At 44.1% G+C, this 24623-nt stretch overlaps 3 protein-coding genes across 4 annotated transcripts; 1 reads left to right on the plus strand and 2 right to left on the minus strand.

Annotated features, from left to right (window-relative positions):
• Positions 1–7454: 7454 nt before the first annotated feature.
• On the minus strand, positions 7455–12156 carry LOC111982803 (hepatocyte nuclear factor 3-gamma). The gene is made up of 2 exons (XM_024014404.2): positions 11660–12156; positions 7455–10697 (listed from the first exon to the last, which is right to left on the minus strand). The coding sequence occupies exons 1-2, from the start codon at positions 11729–11731 to the stop codon at positions 9462–9464; spliced, it is 1308 nt and encodes a 435-aa protein (XP_023870172.1). The 5' UTR covers positions 11732–12156; the 3' UTR covers positions 7455–9461.
• A 1113-nt stretch (positions 12157–13269) lies between these two features.
• LOC111982797 (interferon regulatory factor 2-binding protein 1) lies at positions 13270–19202 on the minus strand. 2 transcript variants are annotated; one of them, XM_024014394.3, is made up of 2 exons: positions 17287–19202; positions 13270–17037 (listed from the first exon to the last, which is right to left on the minus strand). In XM_024014394.3, the coding sequence occupies exon 1, from the start codon at positions 19200–19202 to the stop codon at positions 17307–17309; it is 1896 nt and encodes a 631-aa protein (XP_023870162.1). In that variant the 3' UTR covers positions 13270–17037; positions 17287–17306. The 2 variants fall into 2 exon arrangements, with proteins under 2 accessions (XP_023870162.1, XP_023870160.1); XM_024014392.3 differs by having other exon boundaries at positions 13270–17040.
• Positions 19203–19758: 556 nt separating this feature from the next.
• On the plus strand, positions 19759–21358 carry LOC111982808 (DNA-directed RNA polymerase I subunit RPA34-like). Its single transcript, XM_070434020.1, has 3 exons — positions 19759–19849; positions 20080–20219; positions 20436–21358. Exon 3 carries the CDS (start codon positions 20516–20518, stop codon positions 21179–21181), a length of 666 nt encoding a protein of 221 aa, XP_070290121.1. The 5' UTR covers positions 19759–19849; positions 20080–20219; positions 20436–20515; the 3' UTR covers positions 21182–21358.
• The last annotated feature ends 3265 nt before the right edge of the window (positions 21359–24623 follow it).

Raw genomic sequence — 24623 nt, forward strand, 5'->3', positions numbered from 1 at the left:
TGGTGCGTGAGACGTTCTGGGCTTTCGTGAAGTCCTGTTTGTGAGAGAGCCGTCGACTCAGGAGCCTCTTTCATCCCTTTGCGGCCCAGCTCCCTCCCCTGCTTTTTTCGTCCCCCATCCTCCTCCCCCTCTCCCGACCACTGGCGTTTATGGTGCCCAACAGCACGAAAACAGACTGGGGGAGAGCTGTGCGGGACGGGACAGGCCAGGGGATGCGTGGTGGACACATCCGTGACAAACACATGGTGTTATAACCAGTAGTGGTGTCCAACAAAGTGCTGCTCTACTGTTAAAGCTGTATCCTGCCATGTTATAGGGGATACCGTATGTGATGGTGGGATGACATTGTGTACAATAGTAAGGTAAATGTGAGTCAACATGTTTGTGAGAGAGAAAGAGAGAGAGAGATCAGAGAGAAAGAGAAGATAGATGAGAAACGAGAGAGAGAGAGAGTGGAGAGAGAGAGAGAGGAAGAGAGAGAGGAAAGAGATAGAGAGAGGAACAGAGATTGAAGCGAGGATCGAGAGAGAGAGAGAGAGAGAGAGAGAGAGAAAGACGAGAGCGAGATCAGAGAGAGAGAGAGAGAGAGAAAGAAGAGCGAGATCAGAGAGAGAGAGAGAGAAAGAGAATGGGGAAGAAGAAAGCCATAGGGCAGCGCACAATTGGCCAGCGTCGTCTGGGTTGGCCGGGGTAGGCCGTCATTGTAAATAAGAATTTGTTTTTAACTGACTTGCCTAGTTTAAATAAAGTTAAATAAAAAAATAAAAAGAGTGAGAGAGAGAGAGAGAGAAGATGAGGAGAGAGAGAGAGAAGAGAGAGAGAAGAAGAGAGAGAGAGAGAGAGAGAGAGAAAGAGAGAGAGAGAGAAAAACTCAGAGAAGTAGGAGTGTGTCAACATAGGTCCAATGAGAGTGAGGTGTGGATGAATGTTATGGCTCGGGACATACTGTATTGTTGCTGGCAGCCCTTTCTCCCGTCCTTCTCGGACCCTCGTTGTTTTTAGCCCCTCGCACCGGTAACCCGAGAGGCGGGCGGCACGCCTGTAATATGGCCCAGCTGGTTCCTGATGTTGCTAATTGGTGCAAACGAGGGGGACCTGTGATTGCGTGGCCATGAAAACAAACCCCCCCCAGTAACAGGCTGGTGACAGGGCAGAGACCCAGGCTTCAGGGGCTGCTTCCACCAAACTGTGACCTCTCACTCAGCCAGGACCCAGGGGTGGGGGGCGAACAGGGACTCCAACCAGGGACTCCAACCAGGGACTCCACAGGCTCTTATAGATGTACAGACACAGGGAGAGGCTTTTTACGGACTTACTCAATTTAGAGTAATCATTCTGCCTTTGGGTGTAGACATGTCTAACATCCTTATATAGCCATAACTGTCACCTGAAGTGAGATTGTTATGATCATGTAATAACCAAGGGTGGTAGATGAAGTGTCAGTGTTTTGAGCTAGACTTTTGCCAAGTAAGTGATGATAATGATGATCATAATGATGCAGACGAGGATGAGTAAATACAGCCAGTGTTATTGATGATAAGTCGATTCAGGAGGATTGTCATTTCCAGGGTAATATAGTCACCACACAGAACAACTGATAGAGCTACAGTATTATCCATTTGTACAGCTGAATACACACTGAGGTCATTCACTTTAAGYGTCTGGCTCAAGTTCTCACACCCGTGTGAGAACCTTTAACCCTCTGGTCAAAAGTCCAGGTCTGTTATAATAGCCGTACTACTCCTTTACTACATCTGTCAGTGGGTCAGGGAAACTAGTGTGTCTCAGATATGGGACAAGACAGAGAAAAGCTTATCTGATTGGACTGAGTAATGAGGTYACRTGCTGTAACGGTAAAGGGGCGGGGCGTATATGTCACTCACACACCTGTGATGCAAACGGCTCAAAAGTACTGATAATAACTGCTTGGAGACGTCGGGTAGGTTGGGTGTGTCAAAAGTCCAGAAGTCCTTGTTGGGTTCCTGAAGTGTTGTTACCTACATCCGTTATCTACCAGTGATCTCTAGCAACATGCTTGGAGAACAGGAAGAGGATCTCTAGATTAAACTTGGTCTAAAGCCTGTGAGATCCTAGCTAGATCCTATCTTGTCTACAATTGAGCACATTCAGATGATTTTTGTAAGGAGGATAAAACCCTTTTCAAAATGACCATGTATTGTGCTATGTATAGGGGCCATGCGTTGTGCTATGTATAGGGGCCATGTGTTGTGCTATGTATAGGGGCCATGCGTTGTGCTATGTATAGGGGCCATGTGTTGTGCTATGTATAGGGCCATGCGTTGTGCTATGTATAGGGCCAGTGTTGTGCTATGTATAGGGGCCATGTGTTGTGCTATGTATAGGGGCCATGTGTTGTGCTATGTATAGGGGCCATGTGTTGTGCTATGTATAGGGACCATGTGTTGTGGCTGCTCATGTCCTTACTCTCCAGAGGACAGAATCTTAATTGTGGTGGTGGTGGTGGAGGTGGTGGTGGTGGTGGAGGTGGCTTCACCCAGGGGAAGCAGGATGGGTGATGAACGCCTCTGGAATGTCCGCCGCCATCTGGGGTCCATGTGGATGTGGGGGCCGGCTCCGACCCTGGCCCGGGCGGGAGCAGAGGAAGAGCATGTCAGCCCCGGCTAGACCTTAAGACAACACGGCCAGGTCTGACAGCCACTGTCCACTGCCTCGTAAATCACCGGCCACACTGTCGCACACTGTCTCTCTTACCCTGCAGCGAGACACTGCTTTGTTTGGACTCGGAGAGTGCCGTGTTTTTGGAAAGGAAGAAATAAGCATTCCTCCCTCTGACTGAATGTCCTCGTCAAAATGTGTCAGCTCGTCTGTCGCAGTGTTAGTACCGAGAGGCAAATGAGGGTTTATGGACGTGTGAGCGACAGAAACTGTATCAGACGTACGGAGGGCAACTATTACAGGCCATACCAACAGTATGTGGTAGTTGGACATCAGCCAAGACATAAGAGGATACATAAGCTCCTACGTGCCGAGTTAAAGCCAGAGGTGTGACTGTGGCAGCGGGCTGGCCATGGAACTTTTCTCTCTGTATCTGTTGACTCAACACTCAGGCCCTGATCAATCCAGTAGCTTTCCTTCTTTCTTTCTCACAGGGAAATATAATCAGTCCCCCTTCCCTGTCTCGTTCTCTCCCAGTCCTGCTTTATCAGGAGCCACTTTAACAACACCCACAACCCAAAGAGCAAAGTCCAGCATATTATCTCTGCCTCTGTCTCTCCCGTGTGCACTCGCTGACTGGCCTCCTCTGCACAGCACAACATACAGCATGCTGGAGAGAGCTGGAGCAGGATATGAAGTAGTGGGTGACAACAAGCACAGTCTAAAATAAAATATCTATATCTGTGTCCCGTTACCACACTCTAAGAAAAAAAGGTTCTATCTTGAACCTAAAAGGGTTCTTCGGCTGTCCCCATATGAGAACCCTTTGAAGAACCCTTTTTTGGTTCCATGTAGAACCCTTTCCAYGGAGGGTTTTACATGGAACCTAAAAAGGGTTTGACCTGAAACCAAAAAGGGTGCTCCTATGGGGACAGCCGGAGAACCCTTTTAGTACCCTTTTTTCTGAGAGTGTATAACAATATAAGCACAATGCCTAATGTACACTATCTACATTAAACATATGACACGGCATGTTTTCATAGTCTCATATCTAATGTAATTATTATATAAGAGATTACAGTATGAATGTAGGCTATCCATTAGAACTGTTAAAAACATGCAATGTCACAATGTTATATTTCACAGGGCTCAAACGTGTAATATTTCAGTACATGCTTCAAAGGGCAGCTACATTCAAAAGTGCAGTCATCCCACTTGCGCAACAAGTCTTTCATTCTTTCACAGACGTTTTCCTCCAACAATCCAACACGAGAGTATAGCCTGAGGGTTGAACTGTAAGGCCCGGCTTTTTCTTTCTTCTCTTTCCCTGCTTAGGAAATGTCAACAGGATGCAGCGTTGCATCCAGGATACAGGATACAGCTCTCATTTGCATAGTACATCTTAAAGGGATGAGCCAGGAGCCACCCTTCCCTCTAGCTTTACCTGTCACATCCACAGGTAACAGCCAGAATAATGGAAACACTTGAGTAAATGGGGGAAACAACGTATATTGAAAGCAGGTGCTTCCACACAAGTGTAGTTCCTAGGTTAATTAAGACATGTACATCCTATCATGCTTAGGGTTATCTATCAAAATGTTTGGCAGGCCAATATTTTGGCAACCATGGCTATGCCCCAATGGGATGATAATGCCCCCATACACAGGACACGAGTGGTCACTGAATGGTTTGATGAGCATGAAAATTATGTAAACCATATCCAATGGCCGTCTCAGTCACCAGATCTCAACCCAATTGAACACTTATGGGACATTCTGGAGGGGCGCCTGAGGCAGCGCTTTCCACCACCATCAATAAAACACCAAATTATGGAATTTCTCTGGGAAGAATGGTGTCGCATCCCTCCAAWAGRGTTCCAGACACTTSTMRAATCTATGCCAAGCTTCACGGAAGCTGTTCTGGYCCAACACTCGATTAAGACGCTCTATGTTGGTGTTTCCTTTATTTTGGCAGTTACCTGTACATACGACTAGAAAAACACAGCCAGGTTATAGGTATCCAACATCAACCGCCTGCTATGACAGCTTTTAACATCCCAAATTGAGTGATGGCTGACAAGCCAGGAAATCGAAAGTGCATTAAGCAACAACTTAACTGAGGGGGCAAATAATAGTTCATTAGATACATGGTCTGGATGAACAATACATCTTTCCTATCAGTGTCCGTGTCATATATCCAGCCATATTCCCTAACAATCAACCAGCTCGCCGGAAGTCTTTATTCACTTATTTTTCTCAGCATACTGTCACGCCCTGACCATAGAGAGCCCTTGGTTCTCTATGGTGTTTAGGTCAGAGCGTGACTAGGGGGGTGTTCTAGTCATTGTATTTTTATGTTGGTGAGTTGTATGGTTCCCAATTAGAGGCAACTGGCAATCGTTGCCTCTAATTGGGGATCATATTTAGGTAGCCTTTTTCCCACATCTGTTTTGTGGGATATTGTTTTTGTGTGTGTGCATGTTGCMCYCCGGCTATCACGTTYGTTGTCTGTTTATTTTTTATTTTTTWATGTTTCACTTTAAATAAAAGATGTGGAACTCAACTCACGCTGCRCCTTGGTCCKTCCATTACGACGATTGTGACACATACAGAACATCCGAAAGTGTTAAAGTATGTTTTCCCCCTGTGTGCTCCTGGCAAGCGCATTAAATTGCTGTCACCTGTTCCTGTGCCTCAGGTGAAACGTTAAACAAGATCAACTACGTTGGAGTTTCTCCTGAGAATTACATTTTGAGATACTATGCAAAACTATACCCTCTGGGTAAAACTGGGTTGAGTCGAAATAGTTGACTTGCTATTTTCATCTTACTTTAGTGACTTGGTTGAATTGGCAAAAAGTTATCATTGTTGTTAATATTTTTGTCTCATTATGCTATTCTCGGTTCTGATCATCAGTAGTGTTATGTTCATACAACTATCTGAGAGGTGTTTGAAAGGGGTTATCATGCTTCCCAACAGACTGCAAAACCAATCACAGCTAATATATGGGGGTGTCATTTTGTTGCAGGTTAGTCATAACTGGGCAGGGCTCTGTCCCTTGTTCCCAATGTACATTTGTGTAGCTGTGGCTGCCATATCAGCTAAACACTGGCCTATCTTATCGAACCAACTGCACCATTTTGTGTGAAAGATGATGAACGGCCATAGATTCCCATGAAAACATTCAGACCAAAGAGTGTGTGTGTGTGCGATCTACGGTCGGCTTCAAAAGCTTGCGACGTCACACTGGAGAATGGTTTTGCACCCCTACGCGACAACTCCGAAAACACAGAGCAGTGTTGAGCAAGAAGGCTGTGGAGGGCTGTCCTACGGTCAATGGAATGCTGGTCTCTACTGAAACTCAACATAAAGGTTTCCTCCCCCTGGATGACTCCTTGTAAAAGGTGAATAACATGCAGTTATAGCCCCTCCAAGAACAACACAGACAATGAGTCCTGTCTAATATGATGCAGAGATGTCTTCTTTTGGTCACACAAAATCGTTTGAAGGAAACATTTTATCAAACTAGAAAAAGTCAAAGTTCTGAAGAAACTTTGTGTGTTTGCTAAATCTGTGTCTGGCAAGTCATTACAGGTCACAAATAAGTCTATGTAAGAATCTAAGTTAGGGTAGCCTGAACACTTTCAAATTAGTTTTCTTTTAAAAACTTTAATAGTTAAAGTTACAGCGTTTACTAGGGACACAACTGTTTTTGTTGTCGCATAAACACTCCATACAGCCGACCCAACCACTCGGAGGCGTCCGCATGGTCCTAAAGCAAAGCATCACATTCCAATGATAAAAATGCAATTTCAGAATGTGAGGGAGGACATGCCCCCCCCCCCCCCGTCCTCAGTGAAAGTTGCGGCCCTAGTGTTTACTCTAATATGCATACTCATGCAAATTAAATAATCGAAAGTCTAGGTTTATTGCAAGTGGGAATAGTCTATTCTGTCGAGTTGGATTGGTGTTATATCTTACAGTACATGACCTATATTCAGTATCATTATAAGTAGGCTATCTGCAACTTTAATATGCTGTGATCTGTAATCATTGTCAAATACTTTCCATGTATGCAAATGCGTGCACATGTTAAGGTTTACAGTAATTAAGTAATATCATGGTGTTTCCTGAAGTTGGTTTGGCGTTTCTAGCCTGAATGGTTAAGAAGGAAGTGGCACTTTGGATATCATGGTCGCCCTTGACACACATGCCAATTATGCAAATGTTTAAGGGTTCTAATTCCCAAATGATTAAAAAATATCAAAAATCTTAACGGAGGCAACGTCATTTACACTAGACTAGACATTTTGAAGTTTCACAATTTAAAGATGATTTTTKATTCAGTTAATTAATAAGAATCCATGAAGTGTTTCTATCTTCCTGAAGTTGTTTTTGTGTTTCTAGCTTAAATGGTTAGTAGTATTTTGAATGTCTACCCATTGACTCCCATGTTGTTAATCGGGCMTAACATAATCCTAAACAAACTGCAAATGCATCTAACAAGTCTGTAGAGTCACAAGCTTGATGTAGTCATTGCGTACAATGAATATGAGACCAAATACTAAACGTACACTAAAGTGCTTTCATTTCTAACCGGTAAAATAGATATGTATGAATATACCCTAAAAGAAAAGCTGACATTATGTACTGTCGCCTAATACGAAACATTCTATCTCATATCTAAAATGCTGGAATATAGAGCCAAATTTAAAATGGTTGCTTCACTATCCAAATGCATATGGAGGGGAGTGTATGAGGTAAGATTATTTACAGTCAAAGTAGGATATCCTGAAACAGCATGACAAAACAAAAAACTGCAATTAGAGATTTTTTAATACCTAGAATTATGCTTTTTGTTAAAATGTGAAGGCACCCAATACTGATTGAAACACTCTGTTTGAGATGATTCACAATACAGTAGTGTCTAGAAGCCAGTTTATGTTGGGGCCAGAGGGCCAGCATGAGTTCCACACTGTTTAGTCTAACCTACCCAAAAGTCACATACAAGAGTAATTTGGTACTGTAGGGAGCTGTTTCAACAACCCTATAATTCAGCTGAACCTGTCAATCCTGCAGCAAGACCGACATCACAGAGCCTCTGTGTTACCATCCAATTGTAAATAAAAACAAAATTAACATGTAAACGACATATCAGATGTATTTGATTTTTTTCATTTTTTTCATGATACGTCTTTAAATTATTTTAAAGGATTTTGTAAAATAACATATACACCCATTTCATCAAGTCTATAGATGATCTCACGTATATATTTCCTTCAACGGAACAGACAACAATCGTGTTTCTCCCCCCAAATTTGCTTTTTAATAAGAAAAACAGTAATCATTCAAATCACAAGATTCAAACCATGAACAACAACCTCACAATATGTACATAAACATATTTTTCCAAGTCTGAAAAGCAACGTAGTTTAAATAAGTCTTTAAAAACTAAAATACAAGAAATAAAAACAGTATTTCTGACCTGAAACTCATGGTTTATATTTCAAAAAGTGTTCCTTCGGTGAATATTCAGTTATTGGTCCTCCATTATCAGAACATCTTGAAAGGCACTTTGAAGATGAGGGTTGCAACATAAAGCTCAATGTTGCTTTGACATTGTTACAGTGGTCCAATTCTAATTGGACCACCAAAAAAAAAGAAGGTCATTACATAGCATTGTTGTAACATACACTATCAGGGCCACCCCAGCTGTGCAAAATGGTGGGAACTCTTGTGCAAAGTACTGTATGTAAATAGTCCTCTTAATGCATTTTCATTCAACTCCTATCTTAGTAACTGACATTCCATGGCTCCTCTCCCTCCTAACCCTTGGTATGGTGTGTAATATAATGTGAAGCCATTCCAAAATATCCTATGCCATGAAGAGCTGTGAAACACCAGGCTCTCATCATTGATAATGAAAGGGTCCTCTGAAAAAAATCATGTTTTAAAAACAGACAAACAAAGCTGAAATTAGATCTACCACAGTTTTATCCCTTTTTAAACAAACAGACTTCATTTTTTTTCCTTAAAATGGATATCTGGTAAAAAGAATCCAAGAAATGGCTCTCTTATCAGTTAAAATGGATATCTGGTAAAAAGAATCCAAGAAATGGCTCTCTTATCAGTAAAAACAACAGCCTTCCACCACTTGTAAAAATGAACCATGGCAGCTCATTTGTGTTCACAGATGTGTATTTGAAGAGATTAAAACAGCATGTTATGAATAGGAATGAAGCATCATGCTCTAAAACACAACAAGAATTCCCTGTAATGCAGTAACAACTGCCTCGAAGCAGTAACCTGAACCTTTTCTCACTCCCACAATCCCTCAAATTGTTTCATGTCACATTTGTTTTGTAACTTGTCTATACAGCACTGTACAAGATATATTAATTTTCTTCCCTTCATAAATAAATGCACATCTCCTTTCCCCCACTCCGTCTATTTACAATGTGGACAACCCAAGTAGTCCTGCTTGTCTGTTGAACAAACTAAAAACCCAGTTTGAAATAGTGTAAAAATGGCAAAAAAAATGGCAAAGGGGGGACATGACTTCGGTGTGAATTTATGAATGTAGCAGTTTTAAAGACCTTCTGATGAATGGGTGTCCATCCAGCACTGGGTTTTACCTTTGTCTTCTACTTCATGTAACTGCAGGGTTTCCCTGATCAACTGTGTATTCAGCTCTGCTAAATGCTATTTCGTCCCTTTGGCCCCTCGTGAGTAGACTTTCAATGGCAGCCATCTTACACTTTGGGATTTCAAGGCTGCTAAAAGTCCTTGTCAGCACCACTTGGCTGTGGTCCAGAGGCCTCCATGTTAGGAGGCATTGAGGACCGACCGGCTGTAGAGGGTTTGGTAGTAGGCCCCAGAGTCCATGACCGAGGGTCCTGCGCTGTCGTAGATCTGCTTGGCTGCTATCGGAGAGGAGGCGTAGCCATTGTAGGCCATCACCTGGTCCTGGTACGTCTTCAGATCCATCTTCTGCTCATTGGACATGAGGTTGGTGATGGAGAAGGGGTGGTTGAAGTTGTAGTGGGGATCCATGGCCTTGTGAGGGTCGTTCTGCAGGTCCAGATTATGCATGGCGCTCGGGAGGAGATGGGGGCTGCCTCCCATGACCTGGGAGTGGAGGAGAGGGGTGGAGGAGGGCAAGGAGGAGGTGATTGCCACAGGGGTGCTCTGGACGTGGGACTGGGGCTGTGGGGGGCAGTCCAGCTGGACCATGCTCCTCTGCTGCTGCTCCTCTGAGGAGGAACCAGGGTGCGAGTTGTCAGAGTGGGCCGAGTCGGCCCCCTCTGAGCCCCCCGCTGGGCTGTGCTCCTCCATCAGGCTGTCTCCATGGCCCCCTTTCCCCGAGCCTCCCTCCTGGGCCTTGCCAGACTTCTTTGCAGCCTTCTCTTGATCGATCTTGAAGCGCTTCTGGCGGCGCAGGTAGCAGCCGTTCTCAAACATGTTGCCTGAGTTGGGGTGCAGGGCCCAGTAGGAGCCTTTGCCGGGCTTGTCGGGCGAGCGGGCCACCTTGACGAAGCAGTCGTTGAAGGACAGCGAGTGGCGGATGGAGTTCTGCCAGCGCTGCTGGTTCTCGCGGTAGTAGGGGAACAGGTCCATTATCCACTGGTAGATCTCATTGAGGGTGAGCATCTTGCTGCCGGACTGCTGAATGGCCATGGTGATGAGGGAGATGTAGGAGTAAGGTGGCTTGGCGTGGGTCAGTGAGCGGCGGTAGGGCTTGGGAACCTCCTTGGCCCGGTTGAGGGAGGTGGGAGAGGGGTAGCTCAGCTGGCTCATGGGCTGGCCCATGTTCTGGTAGTGGGAGAGGGAGCCCAGGGAAGGGCCTGGGGAGCCCAGCTGGGAGAGAGAGCTGGGGTTGAGGGATGAAGTCACCGGGGACAGGTTCATATGGTTGGCTCCTCCGCCCATGGACGCCAGTTGACTGTTGAGCCCAGAGCTGCCATAGCCCATGTTCATGGTGGCTGGAGAACCAGCTGGGTTCAGGTTGATGTAGCTGTTGATGGTGCTCATTGAATTCATGGCAGTGGGAGAGGCATACATCTGAAAACAAAACAGAAAATAGTTGACTTAGTCATTTAGAAACAAAAAATATAGATAAGTCGGTTTAGACAATAAATAATGTAATTAATTTGTTGTGTCCAAAAGCCTGTACTAGTGGAAAGCATCAATGGACAATGATACCATTCGTGCGAAAGGGACATGGATTTCACATATCATTGTTAAACCTGAAAATGCGTAACATGCGCGTCATGGATTCTTTCCCTTTCATTTAGTAGTTCTCACTCGTCACTACTAAGTGCTACTAAACCAAGGCAAATAAAACAAACTTTTTAAGAAACGTTCCAAAATATCTGACCATCCGCTAGCAGTGTTATAATTCGCTTATAAAAAGGATCACACAGCCGTAAACTACATAATCATCAAAGTATCCTAATATTTATTTGAGAGCATATAATGTTGATTAAAGACAGGATTTAATTTGCCTTTAATTTAATCACGAATTTCTTGGGGGAAATGTATCGTTTATTTCAACTCTCGGAGGTAGCCAACCTTAATCAAATTGACGGATAATTTAATTTGAGATGCTTTATCGTTCATATAATTTGCATATTTAAATGGTATAGTCCATAAGTGTTAGTATAAACAGACTAGGCAATTAATTTTAAAAAATAAGATAGATTTTATGTAAACAGGCCTCTAAATGTCACATATACAATTTCAACAGGTCGCTCAAAGACAAATTGAGCCAAATCCTATCACATCAGTGTTATATGTTGAATTGTAAAATTCTAACAATACTAAATCAAAGATAAGAAGTTGCAGCCACAATTCTGGAGTGAAAAATATCAAAATCAATCCAATGTGTTAGTAAAATACTGAGCTTTCGATTCAATAACTTACTTTTAAGAAACTCTAGAATAGACTTTAAAGAAACAAATATCCAGCATCCACACACACACACAGCCCATATGGTAAACTTATATAGAAAAATGTGTTTTTACCTCACTGGCTTCGCTGTAGAAGGCATTCCACTCTGGCAGTTCATGAGACTCCATCTTCACTGAGCTCAACATCCCAAATACAACTTTTTATAGTAAGAAAATATATTTGAGCGAATGAAAGACAGCAAATCCTTGTTTGAGTTTATAATAGCTTTGAGTCTCTGCTCAAAATTCAGGACTCCAGCAAAAGTAGTAAAATTTTAATCCAAGATAACGAAAGAGTTCCACTGACTAGATAGAAGACTAAAATAAAAATAAACAAGAACAAAAAAACAATGCTTCCTCGGGCTATGAGTGGGTCTTCAGTGAAATGTCAATATTTATTCGTCGATTTATCAATCATCCATCGTTTCATAATCAAGAGTAACAGGTTATTTATCTAAAGCGGACGTGCTCTTTGGGGAACGCTAGATCCGTATGAAGTCCGCAGAATGCTCCTGTGCAAGCCCCGGTCCGTGTGCGTGAGTCAATGTGCTGTGGGCAAGTAGAGTAAAAGTTGGACGTGCCTTCTTAAAAACTCAGGTAAGGTCCCGCCCCATAAGGACATTTGAATATCGTCGAAGGCAATTTGAATATCGTAAAAAGACGTCTCTTGCCCCCTGGTGAGGGTGTATATTGGCCCGGGACAGACACATCCATCTCAATTGCAGCATGCATCCTCCATTTCTTGTCTAAAAACTGCTGCTTAACCGTCTCTGGATGCAGACACTGATTGTAGGCTATTTTCATCGTTTATTTTACACCACAATTATAACCTCATAAGTAATTTATGGTTTAAATAATTAGAATATGTATTTATAAAGGATTGCTTAACACTGAGACGCCTTCTGATTGACTTCAATTCGCAGTCAAACTGACGATCAATATGTAACTCAATGGAAATTAAAGACCTTTATTTGGCTCTCATTTTAATAGACTCGACCAAAGAGAATATTAGCTTAATAGGTCAAGATCTGAAATGAAGGAGGATTATTGCAGGCCTTGATGAGGTATTGATGTGGACAGGGGTATAATCTCACGGGTTAAGGTCATCAGTGGGAGGTCTGATAAGGGAGCCTGAGGTGACTGACCAGTGGGTGAGCTGTTAATTCCCGCGACAATCACTTCTCTGGAGCTCTAACGGCTATATGGAGGATGATTAGTTGCTGGGGAACTTGACTTCTCAGAAACACGTTGGTTCCCAACTCCCACAGCCTCGTTATAGGTCTGCAAAGTTTTAGTCCAATTGAAGGCCACATGAACGAAAATGTGTATTATACGTGTGCAATGTTAAGGTAAATGAAGTGAAGAATATATTGGCAAACCAAAATAATGAAAAACAAATAATGTAGACCTAATCCAATGTGTAATGTAGGACTATCCTTGGCCTGATTCAGAATACACATCTCGTTGTCAAGCGCAGACAGTAAAATCTGAATGTCAATGCATTTCTTAATTACCATGAATAGAGCCGTAATGATGCGCATAGGTGGTCAACAGGATTAGTTGAGAAAAGCGCTAAGGAAATACGCAGCAAGGAGACGTCGCGTTCAGCGCAATACGTAGAAATTGCTTACTTCGGGAGACTTTGGTTTTTAAAATAATTGAATGAATGAAAAACAACAAAAGTATTAAAAAGTTTAAAAACAACAGATTTCGTTTATTTAGTCATCTTTTTGATTTCACAGTAATATAAGCAAGACTATAGGAAAGCAAGATCTCGATCAGGCCTAATGGTCTGAACACTTCCAACGATTTGCGCCTTTTTGCAAAACGTTGTCAGGTCGATTAACACATTCAATGGGATAACACATGGCTGTCTGTAATGATAGTAATTAAGCTTTATAGAACAATGCTTTCCTAACCAAGTATAAACCTACATGATTAAAGTATCTATAAGCAACACATTTTTAGCACTGATTTGAACAATTATATTCAGGCATGGGCCGACATTTAATTGAACTGTTTCCCATGGCCAAATACACATAGCTAAGCTCAATTGTATTGAATCGAAAACCAGCTATTTCGGTAGATATAGATAACCCGTCCAAAAATGATTCTACAATATGGAGAGCTTTGGAGGAACATGCTGCGCGCGCTGAAACGCATTTGAGTAATGAGCAGAGAACTACTTCCTCATTAATCCGTTGCTTTTAAATGGTCTATTCCCCCATCACAGATCCCTACATCCTCCTGCAGGTCGGCTGCTTCTAATGCCAATGTGACAGTAGATCGTTCATTAACATCTCAACGAATAGCTTTAATGAGTTGACACTAATAGAGGAAGCCAGAGATTTCAATATGCTTTCTAGTGGGGGGAGTTATGATTGAGATTCAATATCTGGCAATATCTTGGTAGGCGGCGTTGTACAATTAGGCTAACCTTTAAGCGTCTTTAAAGAAGTGTATGCCTACAGTAAAATACATTGAGAAACAAATGTCTCCATCATCACATAAAATAACACATTATCTAAGTGAAATTATGGCCGATGTCAAATACGACGCCATCTAATTGATGAATCGGTAACTGCCATTTCCCTCCAATATAGACGACTGTCTAGATTTTTTTTAGTAGTTCACAACACATCTCTAAAGTCAAGATCTGCACAGGTTAACGTGCGCCATCTACTGGACATAGCAAGACAATGACCATAGAGCGTTTCATTGCAACACAGTATAAAGCCGTGGTAGTATATATTTTTAAAATTTGTTTTATTTATGTACGCTTCAATTTTTTTGTCAATTACGTAGAAGCTTCAAGAGAAATAACAAATAAAATGTGACATTTATTTTCAATGAACAAAACAAATGATATGAAAACTGAAAGTTTAAATAGAGTTGGAATACAAGCTTTACCCTTAAACTGTGTTGAGATAAGCAACTACAAAAACAGAGTCCATGGCAGACAGGACCATAAAGGACCAGAATAATAGAAAGGCCGGCACAAGACAATCCAAAACAATCCTTACTAATTTAGGGGCCAAATACAAAAGTCCATAGACTTATATGGATGTTTAAAAAGTGCTTTCAGACAGAGGACGCCATTAAAGGCACTTGAGGAAAGTTGCATGAACATATCAGTGCTTTTGTGGGAAATTCTTTTTTTGTTGTATGGGCTACATTTGAATTACAGTATCCTATTTTAGATAAGAAATAGGCCTAGGCCTAATTTTWGTACTAAATACACTTTCAGATACAACCACTAGTGTACAATACGTATGTTTGTACAGTATACATTCATGCCCATGTGATCAGCAATGGCTTGATGCATTGTCCTAATTGAATTTCATATTAACACATGCACATGCTAGGGTATTGATTGGCAGCAGCTTTGCAAATTGATCATTAAATTCATATATTATTTTTGGTGACAAACATTAAAGGTTAAGGAAAACCTGACAGGGAAGTATTTTGATATACATGTATATATTATCTTTTAAACAATTAAAATAGTTAAGTTCATGGGTAAAACAGAGCATTAAATTGGGATATGATATAAGTTATTTAAAAAAAAATCCTAATTTCATGAGGATCACGTGAAACAAACCTTGAATCTCAGTCAATATAGAAAAAACCTTTGACTTTACATGAATAGTACATTCCTTTAAATTAAACATCATAAAGTACACAATATTAGTTTAATCTCTACACCCTCTACCACTTCAGTTAACAGAACCTATAACTATCTTAACAAGAACCATTTCACCCACTATTTCCCTGGCACATACTGAAATAATAAAGACATTTAACACATAAATGATAAGATTAGTTTTGAAATATACAGTACTTACAGAAAGTCTACACCCCCKTGAACATTTTCCACATTTTGTTGCGTTACAAAGTGGGATTGAAATTGATTTCATTGTCATTTTTCATCAACAATCTACACAAAATACTCCGTAATGTCAAAGTAGAAGATTTAAAAAAAAGATTCTTCAAGCCCTGTCAAGGTGTTGGGGATCATGGCTAGACAGCAATTTTCAAATATTGCCTTAGATTTTCAAGCAGATTTAAGTCAAAACTGCAACTTGGTCACATTCACTGTCTTCTTGGTAAGCAACTCCAGTGGGCATTTGGCTTTGTGTTGTAGGTTATTGTCTTTCTGAAAAGGTGAATTCCTCTCCCAGTGTCTGGTGTACAAGCAGACTGAAGCAGGTTTCCTCGAGGATTTTGCCCGTGCTTAGCTCCATCACATTTAGTTTCTTCCTGAAAACCTCCCCAGTCTTTGCCTGGGTCAAGCTTCTGAACTAATTTAAGCTTGCCTAAACAAAAAAAGGGTGAATACTTATACTTTTATTATTTTTTTTATATATATTTTTTTTATACAACGACTATATTTTAGTTATTTTATTTGTAAACACATTTTGTTTTCTTCACTTTGACATTATGGAGTATTTTCTGTAGATCAATGGCAAAACAAATTACAATTAAATCTATTACAATCCTACTTTGTAACGCAAACAACATTTGAAAAAAGTTCAAGGTGGTGTAGACCTTCTATAGGCACTGTACATTTACATTAGCATGAATCTTTGGTTTCTATGTATGAGTTTAGGCTACTTAGTGGTACACACCACAAGCTGTGTTGTCTCAAAACTATAGATTGCACATCTATTACCATGGAGAAAGATTGTCTTGCATTCTACATTCAGTATAAAATAGAGGTATCCATCCCATTTCATACATGCGGGATAAAGCACCTTTGTTGGGCACTGTGAAAGCCATGTTACTGTGTCGCGTAGCACTGAAAGTCCCCGCTACGGTCTTATAAAATCGATGGCGCGACATTAACTGCTGCTGGTTTGAGGTTTCAACAAAGAGCAAACAATTCGCTCCGTGACAGTCGGCGTCAGTTTTTTACGTAAAGCGCAAATGTGACGTAAAACAAAAACAGTTCTAGTCTGTATGTTGCTGTAACATTTCGTGACGTCATCACTCGTTCACATTGCCACTCGGATATCTGTTAGAACGATGTTCAAGGAAACAGAAAACAGCAGCCCTAAAATCACCTAGAACAGAGGCTAGACGARGTTCATACTTCTCAACCATGGTCCACTGGTTTATAAAGTCAGTGACTAATACTAGTGACCAATACTAATGTAGATAAGTTGATGTTTGAGGGACAAAGGGGTGAATTAGGTATTAGAGGTGAGCTGGGGCTGGGGGTATCGTCACCCCCTAACCAACCAGACAGTGATGTGGTAGTGTAAAGCCTGCCCCATGCAGGTGGAGGTGTATGATGATTGGCTGTGAGTTGGGGAGAACCTGGCGGATTGCTGTGGTGATTGGCTGTGAGGTGGGGAGAACCTGGCGGATTGCTGTGGTGATTGGCTGTGAGGTGGGGACAACCTGTTGAGATTGTCGTTATCTGTCTGCAGCTCCACTCAGGTGTCAACAGCCTTCTGTCCAGACAGACATCACACAAACAAACAGATGAATAAATGGTAGGCTGACCATATTCAGTGACAATTTAGGCTACATATCTTATATTATACTGTATCATAAAGAATAGGATATATTACCTATAAGCATGTCACAAACACTACATTAGCCTATTCCCTAGCTACATAGAGAATACTTTGGCCTAAAGACTGATTCCAAGACAACAAACTCAAAGGAAACCAAGATGTAGTGAAATTGCATCTTACAGTCAGCTGTCCCAGAGGATTTAGGGGTCGCGCTCCTTCTTCACCTTGACATCTCCAGCCAGGATGGTAACGATCTCTCCCTGCATGAAGGCCCAGGGCACGTTGGAGCCTACCAGGGGACACCTCTCTCCACTGGGGCAGAACACCTCGCTGCCGGCCCCCCGGCTCCGGATGAAGTCTCTGGTGCATGGGAAGCAGAACTTATGGGCCGCAACCGAGGGGCACTGGACAAAGTGAGTGTCTTCCAAGCGCTCGTGGCAGATGGTGCAGCAGAGAGGGGGACCAGAGGAGCTGGAGGGGTCCCCTGCTCCCTGGTCCGAGGCCCCAGCCAGAGGGAGAGCTGCTGTGGTTCCCCCTGCAGAGTTGCTGGCTCCCTGGGGTTCCCCATTCCTGGAGGCCAGGCGCCGCTGCTGCCCCGCAGGGCACGCTGCCATGGGGCTGCTGCTGCTCTGTCTCACTGCCAAGGAGGAGTGGCCCAGGCCTCCACCACTACTGCTGCTGCTAGGGGCCTCTCTGGGTGACTGGCCGGCGGCTGCACCTGCGTTGTCAGCCACGCTCATCAGTGCTGTGATGGGGGAGGGATCGCTGCTGTGGGAATGGGAGGCTGAGCCCTCCTGGTGAGGAGGTGGCTGGCTAGCGCTGGGGAAGGAGGAGGCAGCTAGGTGGATAGCCATTCCCGGGTACATCCCCATGGGCCAATGCTGCCGGAGCTGCTCCTCTGTGGTCACCACCTCTCCACCCTGGGGCTCTGGGGAAGCCTTCCTCCGGCGCCCGTGGACTGGCGGTGCCGAGCGGGACATGTGACACAGCGCTGTGGGCAGCATGGAGCAGCTGGCGTCCAGGTAGGGCTTGGGGAGAACGTCAGGGCCGGGGGTGTCCTTAAAGGCCCGTACCGCATCACTCAGCAGCTCAGAGAGCAGTCGCCAGTCCCCCGCGCCATGCCTTTTCTCGTACTCCACATACTTCAGGCCCGAGTTGACCACCTTGCTCCCAGAGTCTCTCTGGCTGTCGTGGAACATCTGCTTGACCAGCGCCGCCAGGCTGGAGAACATGTTCCCCGAGCCGCACGGGTACTCCGCAAAGATCTTCAGCTCAAAGTCCAGCGTCAGCTTGGCATCGAAGGCAAAGATCCGCCCCACCAGGCTGTGGTCCTTCTTGAAGCGCACATTGAAGGGGGTACAGCCGGAGAGGGTGAGCAGGGCCCCTCGTACAGCCTTGGGTCGGCCGGCCCAGTCGTCTGCTCGGTTCCGTACACTCTCCGACAGCTCGGCCAGAGCCTCTGCGTTCCTCTGCTTCTCCCTCAGCTCCTTCTCAAACTCAGGGCTCAGGAAGGAGGCCACACCCATGCCCATGCTCAGCTGCCTCTTGGTGATCTCGTTCAGCATGGAGGCAGAGAGGGTGAGGGGGGTTCCCCCGACTCTGGCATTTAAACCGGGCACAGCTGCTAGCAACCCGTGCGGAGCCCCCACAAGGCCATGTGTCATTAAATTGGGCGGAACGGTACACACCATGGGTCGTCTGGCATTGATAGGGCTCTGTCCACTGAGTTCTTGTTGTGGGCCCCCGTCATCTATTCTGTGCAGACCGTTGGGGATCCGTGCTGGGGCTCCGTAGTCCCCTCTTCCCCTTTCAAAGCATTCAGGAAGTGGCCTGCCACCCTCCATAGGTCCATCTCTCCCACCTGGGCCATGTTTAGTGGGCTGGGGACACGGGGACCTGTCATCCTGCATAACATGAGTTATTTTCAACTGCCTTGCCGTCTCTATGAGGAATTCAATACGGTCCGTACCTTCATAATTCACACAGCCTCGGCAGACAGTCTCGCTAAAGTCCCAGATCATAGCCCATGGCATCTTAGGCAAATCGCAAAGGTAGCAACACCACTGCCGCCTTGAATATGACTGGGAGGAGGACATATTTGATAGGCCCTTTTATRTCTTTCTTGCTTTCTGAGGTCCTGATTAAACAGATGCAACGTTAGGTTTCAATAGGTCAGAAATAATCGCCGCTTCTGTTACTTCTCAAATACCTTAACAAATATGATACACTTTCTGTATTAAACACACAAAAAGTTGTGTTTACTCCATTTCGGCCGCCTGTGCACATGAGTGTTTATACTAGAAGACTGTCTTTGCTGGAACTTACACAACGCCGTGCTAATGGTGCATTCTGGGATTTGTTGTTTTCGTTCCCGAGGGCCTTCGTGAGTATGTGCTTCGTGACCAGCATCAGTTGCGTCTAAAAAGCGAATATAGACTTCACACAGACCATGGTTTATATTAATCAACACTCTATGTAAAATAAGATATATTTACAAAGGTACCGATATGCGCATCTCGCGCAGCCCAGATCATCGCGAACCGAGCTAGCTTTAGTGTATCCAGGTCAAAGGTACTATATATTTTTTTGTAACAAAACATGTTGATGCAGACATGCGCTTTTAGTTAGACTAAGTTAAATGTAGCCATTTATCAGTACTCCGAGATCATGCCAAAAGAGGTATCTTCATCAAGCGATGATTCAAGTGACACGGAGGAGGTTCCGCAAAAACGGAGAAAGCAGGGTAAGTTTTTTTCTAGCTTAACTAGCTAATTTAGCTAATGTTAGCCACTTCAATCAACCCCATCAAAGCTGACTGCCAGATATCTAGTAAATCCTGTTAGGACTCAAACGTGAAATGCTGTAATGGGCAGACAGCATTGTGCATTCAATGCTGATTTCCAAAACACACACAGAGTATGTTCACTTAGCTAGCTATCTAGCTAACAACAATAACTATGTCTCTCCCCTCAGCTTCAAGGTATCAGTGTCCAGCTGATTTTGTGGCATTTGCCYACAAACCCTGTGCCAGTACCCTCATCGAAAGGCTTCGTGATGACAACACAGAATTATGGCTAATCAAAGCTCCCAGCGGTTTCAGCCCGGACAGATAGGCAACCCCTCTTTCCATTTATTTGAATTATCATAGAAGCGGCATGATTCACTTCTAATAACAGACSGGGAAATATCTAACAAAGTCCTCAGCATTTCTCTGTCTGTTATTAGAAGTGAGTCACTGTCCACTTCCATTGCTTTACACCCACATTGTCTACATCTGGTGTGCCTCTTAGCACACTGTCTGACTGTCATCTCTCTCTCCCCCCTCCCAGTTTCAGCAGTCTGAAGATGCCTCTGTCTGGGCTGCAGACCATGCAGGCCCCTGCCCAGCAGGCACGTGGCAGTGGTGGGAATGCCGGGCAGATCTACAGCGTGCTGGGTGGGCCCTCTGGTGCCGCGGACCTCCACCTCCTCACCAGCCACCCGCCAGAGGCTCGACTCGGTGGTCTGTGCCCCGGCCTTCAGCGGCCTCCTCAACATCTGTGAGAGCTACGGCGACTGCAGCACCAACCAGACCACCATAGCCATCCCAGCCACCCCGGCCCCCACTGTGCCCCCGGGGTTCTGCCAGCGCTTCCAGCCTTTCGGAAGCAGGACCCCCACCCTCTCCAGACTGATGACGGATACACCGGATACTCCGCTGCCGTCTTCACGAGAGACGCCTTTCAGGGTCACACTGGACCCGGGGGAGGAGAGGAAGAGCAAGAAGAAAAAGAAGAGGAAAGACAAACTTTTAAAGACTGAGGAGGAGGAGGTGGTCAGGGTGAAGCAGGAGCTGCTAGACATGAGCCCAGAGGAGTCCTATGAACGTCCTGGGCAGGAAGCTGAACTCTCAGAGRAGAAGAGGAGGAGGAGGAAGAAGACAAAGAAGGATAAGGACAGAGGAGAGGCAGAGGGTACTGTAGATTMGTCTTTTAATGTAATTAAACAAGAGGTGGAAGTAAAAGTTGAACCAATGGACAGTTCCTATGGTGACGTTGAAGATTCTGGAAAAAATAAAAAGATAAAGAAAAACTAGCGTGACGATGACGAGTCTGTTGTTTTTACCGTCATCTGGTTTTGTGAAGTTATGCTATGATATAATTGTATTATTCAATTAAGCACTTCAACAAATAATTATTATGCTACTGTACTGTCATTTGGATTTTTTKGGGGGAAATGTTATTGTCTAATAAAACCTAGACCGTAACACATACCAGTGTTCAGACTTGTGCCCCTTTATTCACACTGAACAAAAATATAARCGCAACATGTAAAGTGTTGGTCCCATGTTTCATGAGCTGAAATGAAATGAAAGATCCCCGACATTATCCATACGCACAAAAAGCAAATTTTTCTCATTTTGTGCCCAAATTTGTTTACATCCCTGTTAGTGATCATTTCTCCTTTGCCAAGATAATCCATCYGCCTGACAAGTATGGAATATCAAGAAGCTGATTAAACAGCATTATCATTACACAGGAGCAGCTTGTGCTGGGGACAATAAAAGGCCTCTCAAATGTGCAGTTTAGTCACACAACACAATGCCACAGATTTCACAAGTATTGAGTGAGTGTGCAATTGGCATGCTGACTGCTGGAATTGAATGTTCATGTCTACTAAAAGCTGCTTTCAACGTTGATTTAGAGAATTTGGCATCATGTCCAACCGCAGACCACGCCAGCCCAGGACCTCAACATCCGGCTTCTTCACCCGCGGAATCATCTGAGACCAGCCAACCGGACAGCTGATGAAACTGGGTTTGCACAACCGAAGAATTTCTGCACATACTGTCAGAAACGGTCTCAGAGAAGCTCAACTGCATGCTCGTCATCCTCACCAGGGTCTTGACCTGACTGCAGTTAAACGTCGTAACTGACTTCAGTGGGCAAATGCTCACCTTCAATGGCCACTGGCACACTGGAGAGGTGCTCTTTACGGATGAATCACGGTTTCAACTGTACCGGGCAGATGGCATGCAGTGTGTGTGGGCGAGTGGTTTGCTGATGTCCACGTTATAAACAGAGTGCCCCATGGTGGCGTGGTGTTATGGTACGGGCAGGCATAAGCTACAGACAACGAATATAATTGCCTTTTATCGATGGCAATTTGAATGCACAGAGATACCGTGACGAGATCCTGAGGCCCATTGTCGTGCCATTCATCCGCTGCCATCACCTCATGTTTCAGCATGATAATGCACAGCCCCATGTCACAAGGATCTGTATACAATTCCTGGAAGCTGAAAATGTCCCAGTTCTTCCATGGTCTGCATACTCACCAGACATGTCACCCATTGGGCATGTTTGGGATGCTCTGGATCCGCCAATATCCAGCATCTTCGCACAGCTATTGAGGAGAAGTGGGACAACATTCCACATGCCACAATTAACAGCCGGGTCAACTCTATGCAAAGGAGATGTATCACGCTGCATGAGGCAAATGGTGGGCACAGCTGATACTGACTGGTTTTCTGATCCACACCCCTTACCTTTTTTTTTAAGGTGTCTGTGACCAACAGGTGCATATCTGTATTCCCAGTCATGTGAAATCCATAGATTAGGGCCTAATGAATTAATTTCAATTGACTGATTTCTTTATATGAACTGTAATTCAGTAAAACCTTTGACATTTTTGCATGTTGCGTTGATATTTTTCTTCGTTGTAGTTAATTTACCCTCAATGTTGCCATTAACTATTGAATCTGCTGCAGTCCTGCAGTACTCTTGCTCCACAGGCAGATGGTGCTGTGGTTCTTCTCTCGTCACCGGACACAGATGCGGTAGGTTGCCTCTCAGCCTGCTCTTACTCTGCACTGGAGTATGGTCCTGTTTTCTAATGAGTTCAGAGACACCTCTGGTGCTATCCAACTCAATGTCTCTACTTTCCTCCCACTACACCACCCCCTGCATGTATGCCTCACTTACACACTGCAAGGCTGTGCATTTCCTTATTTTTTCTGATACTTTACTGTATTTTTTAAAGTTGCGTGTGGGTTTGTGAGTGAATTATGAGCCGTGAACAAAATAATGTTGAATAGGCTACATATCCATATCCAATTAAATTCTTAAATTATTTTATTTTGTACATGAATAATAATAAAAAACTTGCATGGAAGTTCTGGTCATCAGAATTCTTTCTTGGTTCTTGATGCTCAGAGAGTATCTAAAAAACAACAGCTGCTATTTTATAACTCTGGTATGGAGGTCATAGAACTTTGATGTTGGATCAAACCTTATGCGAGATGTCTATGTATTCTCACAGATACGTGCAATGTGTGTGTGTTTGGGATCTGCTTCAGGTATGGTGTTGCAGATAACTTGGCTCCTAGCTAGTGGGTTACACAACAGGAAAACAGCAGAACATTGACTCCTGTTCTGTGGGTGTCTCCTACACCACCGCTACTCACCTTTGCCGTCTCACGGGCTAACATGTTTCACCATGACTGGTTATTTGTCCGTTTCCATTTGACCCACTTGAGGAGAGCAGTCGTTGTCCTCCAGCAACAAAACAAGATGGACACTATCATTCTGGTGCTTGGGTCTTCCTCCACATTGTGCACTCGGTCATTATTGTTCAGTGGATTAGCCATAGGGTCACCAGGCCAAGTCACAGCTGGGACAATGAGGCCCTGAAGTGAAGCACCTGGATGTGAAACAGAAATCTAGTAGAACTCTATGTTCTCGTCTATCTCTATGCGTTGATGTATTGGTTAATGGGGATAGTTTTGCTATAGGCGCAGCAGGTTGCTTGAACAGTAAGTGCTGTCTGGCAAAGCAGATGAATAATTGAATGCAGTCTGAAGTTTAGATACAACGTGTCCAGACTACAGAGCAGGATTGGGCCCTGCGCGCCCCAACCGATGCAAATTTGGGGGGAGGGTGAGGGGAGCGACTTGTGGGGGTAATGCATTGGAGAACCAATCTCGCCTGCTGTACCCACCCCCTCCTTCTCTTCCCCCCCTTCCCTCCTCCCTCCCTATCACTGCAGCGATTCCCTCTCCCCCGACTCCCTCTGTACTGCTCTCCTTTTCAACCAGCGCGCTCCAGCTAGCCTGCTGCAATGTGAGGGTTTCCATGGCAACGCAGACCTGCCAAGGACCATGGTGCTCTGCTCTGTGGCGATGGAGAGAGAAAGAGAGAGAGGGATTCGGCTCATCAATGTATTATATGTGAGCTCCACCACTTCGGGCATGCTAAGATTGCTGTCTCGGGAAAGCTGCAGTCCCCCTCTGCTTTTCTCTCTGTCCTTTTCTTTGCAAGCCTATAACACTCAGCATTTGACGGAGATTAAAGTGCATGGATCGATGCAGAGAGAAATGGTCCATTGGTTTAAGGATGACAGTGAAATTGGTCTGTGTTTCTTAAATGCAATGACAATTGGCATTGCGTTCTGGCGTTGTTTGCCCTTTGATGAATAAGTGCCTTCCTGACATTGCTTTGGCTGCAGCAGAGCACCTCCAAAACAAGTCCTACCACACC

Source organism: Salvelinus sp. IW2-2015, linkage group LG22 (assembly GCF_002910315.2).
Source record: "Salvelinus sp. IW2-2015 linkage group LG22, ASM291031v2, whole genome shotgun sequence".
NCBI lineage: Eukaryota > Metazoa > Chordata > Actinopteri > Salmoniformes > Salmonidae > Salvelinus > Salvelinus sp. IW2-2015.

What these genes read in the sequence shown, in the direction of transcription:
- LOC111982803 (XM_024014404.2), bottom strand. Translation starts at nt 11,731, where the DNA reads ATGTTGAGCTCAGTGAAGATGGAGTCTCATGAACTGCCAGAGTGGAAT. An exon ending in TCTACAGCGAAGCCAGTGAG is followed by an intron (nt 10,698 to 11,659) that starts GTAAAAACACAT and finishes TTTTGTTTTCAG; the next exon opens with ATGTATGCCTCTCCCACTGC.
- LOC111982797 (XM_024014394.3), bottom strand. Translation starts at nt 19,202, where the DNA reads ATGTCCTCCTCCCAGTCATATTCAAGGCGGCAGTGGTGTTGCTACCTT.